Source organism: Dreissena polymorpha, chromosome 2 (genome assembly GCF_020536995.1).
Source record: "Dreissena polymorpha isolate Duluth1 chromosome 2, UMN_Dpol_1.0, whole genome shotgun sequence".
Lineage (NCBI taxonomy): Eukaryota > Metazoa > Mollusca > Bivalvia > Myida > Dreissenidae > Dreissena > Dreissena polymorpha.
In genome coordinates this window covers 3,541,368-3,550,622 of record NC_068356.1, presented here as the reverse complement: position 1 = coordinate 3,550,622, position 9,255 = coordinate 3,541,368, and the positions used below count along the sequence as shown (strand labels likewise).

Here is a 9,255-nt window from a genome sequence, read left to right as displayed (position 1 = left end):
TTTTAAACTAATTATTCCAGTAGCCATGTGATAACAGTCTGCAAATTGCTCAACGTTAAACTTGACGAATTTATTGTTTTGACGTGTTTAAATAATATGGAGTTTACGATAAACTTTTAAATGCGCAAATCATAAAACGATATTCACAATGCTGGTTTATTACATATTTAATGAGAATGTGAATATTCGGTCGGGAATAATCAAAGCGATAATCGTTGTTGCAGATACTTTTTTTGGCAGACGTAGCCGCCGCTTTCATATTTGACACCGGTTGTTTAAGCGACAGCGTATGTGCCTGTTCTAGAAGTGAACTTACTATGCAACGGAACAGGGGTCAGCGAGGTCCCAACTTTCAATATAACCGGACAGAATATGAACATCACTGTCATCGATATCAGCAACAACAACATCACCATAGTGCGTAACAATATTTTCACTTCCATGCGAAACCATGTACAAGGATCTGTCTGGATAAGACTGAACCATAACAGTATATCTGTTATTCAAGACTTGTGCTTTAACGGGCTTGAAGATAAAATCGTTGGTTTGCAACTAGACAATAATAATTTACAAGCAATTCCAACTGCTATTGGCAATTTAACAATAATCACAAATCTATACATTATGTTCAATCCAATAAGGTATTTAAACCCAGCAATACTTTTAAACATAGGAAATACCCTTTCCAAGTGCCAGTTTTTCATTCACCTTTTTTAAACATTGGCCTACAGATCTGCGTTTTCTTTTAAAGCTCACTGCATTGTATACGACACATTTTAACGGTACAAGTATAAGAACAAATGAAATTCACTATTTGGCCTCTTTGTCAGCATTTAGCGTGTTTGAACTGTCCAACACATCGTTGGAAGAGTTCCCCATTTCTGTTTGTGCAATGACTAAGTTAACATACCTAGATCTTTCAGGCAACAATGTTTTAGTAAGAAAGTATCGAATTTTTCGATGTTTGCTAAAACACCGCTTAGTAACATGAAAACATTGATAATGAGAGGAAACAATTTCGACGTCTTTCCAGACATCGGAAAAACGTTCCCTAATATAACATCCATAGATTCTTCAAACAATAACGTGAAATATATTCAAGATGAAATCTCGTTAATGAATTTTCTTAAACAAATGTCTTTGGCAGGAAATCAACTTAGTGAAATTCCAACTCAAATGGATTTGAAATTTCCATATCTTGAAATACTAGATTTGCGAAACAATCATATTGTTGCATTGCATGAAATTACGGCTGCAAATACAATACGATTTCTCAAAACTCTTTATCTGGATAATAATCCGTTGGAATATGTCTCTCTACAGTTAGGTATGGTTACAGGGTTACAAACAGTTTCAATGTCCAAAACACGTTTGCTAACAGTTCCGTGCGCTTTTGCATATTGGAGAGGCCCGGTTAACGATTGATATAAGCAATAACAATTTTGAATGCGATTGCAGAATGAAATGCTTCAAAGACACTAATTTAAGTAGTGTACAAATGATAAATGAACCCTTCTGCAAAGATCCACCTATGCCGCTGGTTCAGTTTATAAACGTATTCATAAAAACTGGGTCGTGTGCAGAGCATTCGAGATTTTAGTTATGTGTACGTCAAACCTTAAACACTTTCGCTGAATTTTAAAAATCATCAATTTTAGAGATAATGAAAATATGCATTGGTACTCTCCTTAATTTAAGTAACGGTTCATATGTTGTTGATATATTATGTACGCGTGTTCGCTTAATTGGGTCATAAGTTCCTTTCAATGTCTTCTCAGTGATTACTTCATAATGCATCGTTATGTTTGTTCAAACGTTTTGTAAACTTTACATTACAATTGATAATTATATTGAGACACATGTAAGACACATTTTATTGATATTATCACTTCAATAAACTTAATGTATTTGATATTGTATTCAATTGTTAAACTGATGGTATTTTATCTTGTGCGCAGCTGTTAAATTGCATACGACATTGAGTTTAAAATATCTGTCCATTGGAGTTTAAAGGTGGAAATTAAAATGCACGATTTAATACATACACTTTGTTTAGCATGAATATTAAAACGTGTTACAGCTCATTTTGATTTACATGTAGTCAGATCATGAATGAGGATAACAAGTAATGTAATGATAATTTACACTCATACGAAAATAAATGTGTCACTTTGTTTTAAGAGAGCTATTTCCGCAAGTCGCATTTCATATAAAATTAAGCGTTAAGACAAATATGCAAAAGAGTGTGTTGTTATGTTCATAATTCATATCTTGAACGTGTTTGTTTTGCAATTACATATATAATCAACTTATATTTGTATTTATTTATAATACAATATTTGCGTACTCTGCATGCGTTGACTTGTTAGTTGTTGTTAGTGGTGGTGGATTGTATAATTTAAATCTAATTCAATTTAATGAAAACTTAGTTCTACTTTTTAACTATATTGGAATCAAAGAACAACTACGTGCGTATCAAGGACTAAGTTCACTAAATATGGTTGCATATGACTAGGTTTGCATTAGTTAAGCGCTAAGCTTCATTTTATAAAAATATCTAATAATATGATGGATCTTAAAATAGACCAAAACAACAACATGTGAGTGAATGATTGTAAAGCCGTGGACCCATGGCCATGAGTGTGTTTGAGTTTAATCATTAAATTAAATAGTGTTTGAGTAACACGCTACACAATTTTAAAGTGTGGTGTTTACAATTCTTCATGTTTGATCTAATTTATCGGTGTTGCTTCATTGATTTTTCATAAAGTAAGTTTTATTGAATTATTGTTTAAAATGAAATCATACAACTACTATAAAAAACGAAATAAAAGCAGAGGGAACTCAATCTTGTGTTGTTGTTTTTTAAATTTGATTTTAGTCACTATTATGTCACACGTACTTCTTCATTAAAGCTGAGCACAGACTGCTGGTGTAAAACTTTCCATAACCATACACAAACCTATACAATCAGCAAATTAAAGATTTTATTTCAGATAAAATACATTCAATATAGTAATGAAACATGTACCACCAACATGATAACGGTAAAGAATGAAATGAATAAGTCGAATTTTTATTTATATGTCACAATTAAAAAAGGTGAATTCGCACTATATAAACACATTTTGGAATTAAATAAAAGTTTTTAATACTAGTATTCTGTCATATAATTTGATCTGACCATCCTAAAACAAGAATGAAATATATCGAACAACGCAAATTAAATGTTGCTCAATGATAACTATCGTATTTTTCTAATCAAACACAAACAGCAATTTACACGACCTACGTACACAATTTGATATAAATACGAATGCAAATTGGAGTTGTGTTTGCACTATCAAAACAGCGATGACACAAATATACATCATATCATGTAAGCATAAATGATGAGGACATACAATATGCGAATAATACTTAATGAAACCACGACAGACAAAGCCACATGCATTCGGATGAAGTAATTCATTTAGAATACTTTACATTTCTTTATAGTTCAAACTGTGTTTTATATTAGCATAATGATTGGTACGAACTTATGCTATATTTCCATCCGCTTATCGCGTAACTAGAACACGAGACCAATGAGTGCAAGAAAACTACTTTGAAAGTGGGACTCAACATTGAACATTTGACATTGAATATTTACTTCACAAAATATTTCATACCCTACATGCTGTTCACTATGTGATTAATTTTATATGTTTCTTTTTGACGCTATTTCAGTTTTGGGTAATAATATTATTCTATTGCAACTCTAAAAAGGAAATATATCTTGTGTTGAGATAAACTATAAACTCGAAATATAATCGTTTGATGCCGCAGAAAATTTGTTATCTTTTTTTTTATAAATATTTTGACACATTTTCTTTGTTAATTTAGGTTTATTTATACATTAATACTTTTCTGATTTCGGAATATTGATGTTAAGTCAAAGTGCGTTTTCCTCCTTTTTTAAGCTTAACAATAAAATTGTATTTGACCAATTAAACTAGGTTTATCCGATTTATATGCACAGAAAAACCTTACGATCTTAAATATCAAAATGTATTAACATGTGTTTAAAAGACAAAATGTAGATCTAAGTAAAACAATAAACGGAGATGAAGCCAAAATGATTTATATCTGAAGGCTTGTCAGTACGAATTAACATTTTAAAACGATGGTGTTGACCCGAGAAAATGCCTTGCTAGTAAACTGATAAGTTCGTGACTGTACTGCAGCCATAATTTTGTCGAGTATTAGTACAACGAATATGCATAAAAACATCATTATTTGAACTGTTTGTATGAAAACAGTGTCGCATTTACATAAGACATATTACACTTGCTGTGTTAGAAACGGTAAAATCTAAAATATCCAACAATATACAATTAACTATATTATTTTAGACGCTTTATAACTGTGATGTGCGTATGAGGAGATATTGACATCAATCGAAAACATACTTCAACATATACAGTATAATTTATAAAGAATTAAAACATGGAGTGTTCGCACTTATTATATGCTATGTAACCCTATTTGTCTTTAAGGCAAATAACACGCGTACCGTGTCGCGAATATTTGACTTATACAAATCATCGAACACAGTAGATGTAATTGTTCGTCAAAGCAAAATGACTTTAATAGCATGTAATAAAATCGTGCGGTAGAATCGGCATGATGATAAACATAAATAGCTCTTTGACAACTGATTAAAATTGAGGTCACTGATGTGAATTATCCGCCAATGCGAAATTCTTACAATGCGGCACATCACTTATCTAGGCATAGTTCATTTCATGATTAATTAAAACTTATAAATACATTTAGACATGTGTTCATCAGGATGCCATTTAGGAAATGGTTCCCAGTTTAACATTTCAACTAGGGTCAACTAACGGTCATAGAACGGTCAGTGCAAAGCATACAGTGGTGACGCGTGTATAAAGACATGACACAAAGGCGCACGTTCCTTGAAATGGAATCTGATTTGTTTACAAAAAACACAGAATGTGTGTTAATATTTACAAGTTATTTGTGCAAACTCATTATATGATTTGATGTATGCTCGATACGAACGTAATGCACCTAATCCATTTACTCAAAAAGCATCACACCCTTTTGTTGTATTCAAGATAAAATGAATTATTCGTGCAGATTGTTCCTCAGTTAAATACGTTTTTGTTTGAATTTGGGTCGTATATATATTTCTTTCTATTAGAAAACACTTCCGTAAGTTATATAGTTTTAAGTTATAACGAAACTTTCATCGGAAACGGTTTGTTTACAAAAAGTACCTCGTGTTTATCCCCCGCCATAGGCGGAGGGATATTGTTTTGGCGTTGTCCGTCCGTCCGTCTTTCCGTCCGTCAGTCTTTCCGTCTGTCCGGAGCCATATCTTGGAAGTGCTTTGATTTAAACTTGGTATGAGTATATATGTGGATAAGGGGATGATGCACGCCAAATGGCATTGTACACCATCTGTTAATAACGGAGTTATGGCCCTTTTTATCTTTGAAAAAATGTTTTTTTTTTGTGTCCGGAGCCATATATTGGAAGTGCTTGGGCCGATTTCATTGAAACTTGGTATGAGTATATATATGAATAAGAGGATGATGCACGCCACATGGCATTGTACACCATCTGTTAATAACGGAGTTATGGTCCATTGTATCATGAAAAAATACTTGTTTGAGTGTCAAATATAACACTTTTGTGTCCAGAAGCATATTGGCGGGGGATATCAATTCAACGAATTTGCTTGCTCATTTGACAGTTGTATGTCTGGATCGCTCTGACGCTTCTTATCTGAACAATCAAGTTAGTAAACATATACTACAATGAAACATGTTCAAACATCATGTACACACGTGTATGTATTGAAAACAACTAATAGTAAACAAAAAGTACATATTTTGAGGGTTTTATACAATATTTATTGAGAAGCAGCAAATACGTCTATTTTCTCATCACGGAGTTTCATGGCATCAACACGGAATCTGGCAACATTGTTAATGACTTGAGTATTTTGACAAGATAGATGTGACTTGTTGATCACAGTTGACCAAGTCAAACATTGACTAGATATTGTAAAGGTAATCCTTCTGCCCAAGTTTCATCGCGATGTATCCAAAACTGAAGCACATAGGGTTGTACATACAAAGCTGTAGCTATACTCCCTCGATATTGTGGGCTATATAACTACATTACCATTATATACATGTACGTGCACACAATATCGCCACTTTAGACTGTCAAGCCTTAAACATACCCTGGAAATAAAAAAGATGAACCTTTAATGCATACATATAATGACTGCGAGTTTACTTGCCGTTTGCTGTTCCATACGATAAGCAACTCAGTAAACCTGAATGTTTATCAAGCGTATACACGAACGATAAGGAGTCAATCCATGTCTATGTACACAAATAGTAAGCGGATCATAACAAGTGCAAGAGCGATGGCATCCGAGAGCGCCTTTGTGATTTTACTCTGTAAGTTAACTATGATGTTTTATTTATTTTATCAAACGCATCAAACAATGAAGAAAGCACAGTTTTGTTAATGATAATATGTACGTGTTGAGATTTATGTCACCATTTTCTCAATTGATTGTTCATAAAAATGATAGAAAACAGATCTGACACACAGTGAAATTTTTAACAATAGTTTAATCAACTCATCAGTTCATGTTTCTTTGAAGATCGTTCTCTAAAACATAACTGAACTCATTGATTAGAATTAAACACCATCACTGTCCATGTGGCACTGTCTAGCATCAAACACTTGGTGTATTAGATTAACCCATTTATGCCTCGCGTCTAGAAAAAAGGCCTCGGCAAACAGCGTAGACCCAGATGAGACGTCGCATGATGCGGCGTCTCATCTGGGTCTGCGCTGTTTGTTGAAGGAATTTCTGTAAGAATATTCTTAATATAGTAATAAATATACTAGACATCCCTAATTTTGGAAATAACTTGATCCAATTTAGAAGAATGGGAGAGTCCACTAGGCATAAATGGGTTAAAACACTCGTTTGTAGCGTCGCGGGCTCTTATGGCATTTAACATTATCGATGTCACTGTTACTTTGTCTTATAGCATCACCCAACATTGCTGTCAGCGTCGCATGGTCAATTAGAATGAATCACAATTAATGTGGCTGTCTTATAATAATACTACTAAAAATAACAACAATAACAACAATAATAACAATACTTGCTATAATAAAAGCTTTTATTATTAATTATATATTATTATTATTATTATTAGTAGTAGTAGTAGTAGTAGTAGTAGTATTATAATAATAATTATTATTATTATTTGTATTTGTATTTATTCATGTTATTTTTGTCTATGTTTAATAATAAGTGTGATATTATTAACCTCATAATAATACTTATTTTGTTTTCATTATCATGATTGTTGTTACAAGGAATTTGTACAAGCATATTTTTGTGGCGATAATTTGCGCCACTGCCGTTTTCAATGCCATGACGTCATTTCCTGTTTATTTGTTTTTATGTCAATATGCAATTGCTTTGTAACCTAAATAAAATGTAGCCAATTTGTACAAACTACGAAAAAATCCTATTAAGGCAAAATATATCAATAATTAAAATTGCTCTGTGTTATGTTACTATCATCAAATATAATTAATGTCATCTGTCGCCTGGTCTATAAATAGAAAAAAAACACGTTTGCTTTCGTTTGATCCATTGTCATTATACGCCATAGTTGTCATCGACGCGTCGTCTATGTGCATCATCCACCGTCATTGCTTATGGCCATTTGTTCAAACAAGATCGCTATCGCTTTCGAATGGTCTATTAGCATCATTGACCAAATCTGTCACAGTTGCTTGGTCTTTTAGCATAAAACACAATCACACTTATTACCGCTTTGTCACATTTTCACATGTAACACAATCGCTGCCACTGTCACTTGTCTATCGGCATCATCACACTTACAGTCCATGCATAATGATATGTAAGCATTATGCACAAACGATGTAACGTGTCTTGGTCAATACGGATCAACATAATTTAATATTGCATTGGTTTTCAGTTATTTCCATGGCGGTTGTTGGTAAGTTGACTTGTCTAAGGTGAGTGTTTCAACTTAACTACGAAAGATATACACTTAAAAGCAAAATATTTGTTTAACATTAACATATATTAAACAATCGAAATATGTTATCATGGAGAAACATAGTGCCTTTTTATATAAATTTAGCAATTTTAGTTTGGTAAGTAAGAAATATATTACTTAAAATGACTATTTTATAAATAAACAGTAAATAAATTATAAAACGCTATTTTAATGATGGTCTCACCTATCTTGAAGTGTGCATGCATAAACACGAGGCCTGTATATGGGGTCAATGAAGGGAGATCATTTTATAGGAGTATTTCCGGAAATATAACTTAGTGTTGTTAATGAAAGCGAATAAGCTGTATCAGACGTTTAATTATTGCTCGTATTATCAATCAATTTCTTTAAATATATAATGTGTTTTTCCCGTACAATCACTTAGCAAACAACAACCTAGATGATAGTTGATTAAAATGTTGGAAACACAGCTGTTACAAACTATTTAAGGGAAACATCCAAACAGTCAATTTATAAAATTTAAAATGGTTCATTGTGCAAACAATTATGATACCTATATGTAAACGAAAAGGTGTGGCGAGCTTGAAATTTAGAAAATCAATAATTAAAATAATTTGCACGCTTTTGACCACATCAGTTTTCACTTAAATATGAGGTTTCAATAAAAACTATTGTAATATATCAGACGAACTCCTATCTTTAGTCCATTTAATAACACGAGACGGACCTCACTTAGTGACTTGATTTGCAAATGCGCGTTATATTAATATCTCCACTTTTCACTGAGGCGAAGTGTGTTAACCTTTAAAACTAAAATACGTGTCTTTTTGTGAATTGCTGCTGTCAGCTTTAAGAAAACAAGCATGTGTAAATATGTGGAGAAGCAAATTGTTTTTAAGCGATTCAATACTCGAAATTAACAGAACGTTCGAAAAATACTGCTGTCCGAGAAATACTTGCTAACGAGTAAATATATTCAGTAACACATTTACTACAATTCCGGCATATATCTAATCGTCCGGGGTTTAGGACTTTCCATCATATTGTAACTCATTTAATTTTATCTGAAGTTAATCACTTTACAACATGGTTTTGTTTGGAAAAAAGAGTCAAGTATTCCAAGATGCAAATACGATCCCTGCAAGCATGGCGGGAC

The 9,255-nt window shown here is 32.6% G+C and overlaps 1 protein-coding gene across 24 annotated transcripts in view; it reads left to right on the top strand.

Annotated features, from left to right (window-relative positions):
• The first annotated feature begins 6,311 nt into the window (after window positions 1-6,311).
• The window catches only part of LOC127865631 (neurogenic locus notch homolog protein 2-like), an 85,935-nt gene continuing 82,991 nt past the window's right edge, over window positions 6,312-9,255 (top strand). For 8 of the 24 annotated variants that reach the window (XM_052405520.1, XM_052405531.1, XM_052405532.1 and 5 more), the window contains exons 1-3: window positions 6,315-6,482; window positions 8,055-8,075; window positions 9,207-9,255. The exon at window positions 9,207-9,255 is cut by the window's right edge and continues 80 nt beyond it. In XM_052405520.1, the coding sequence (XP_052261480.1) occupies window positions 6,401-6,482; window positions 8,055-8,075; window positions 9,207-9,255 (152 nt within the window). In that variant the 5' untranslated portion in view covers window positions 6,315-6,400. Of the gene's footprint in view, window positions 6,483-8,054; window positions 8,076-9,206 lie in introns of all 24 variants that reach the window. The other 16 variants (XM_052405524.1, XM_052405518.1, XM_052405517.1 and 13 more) reach the window with 5 other exon arrangements.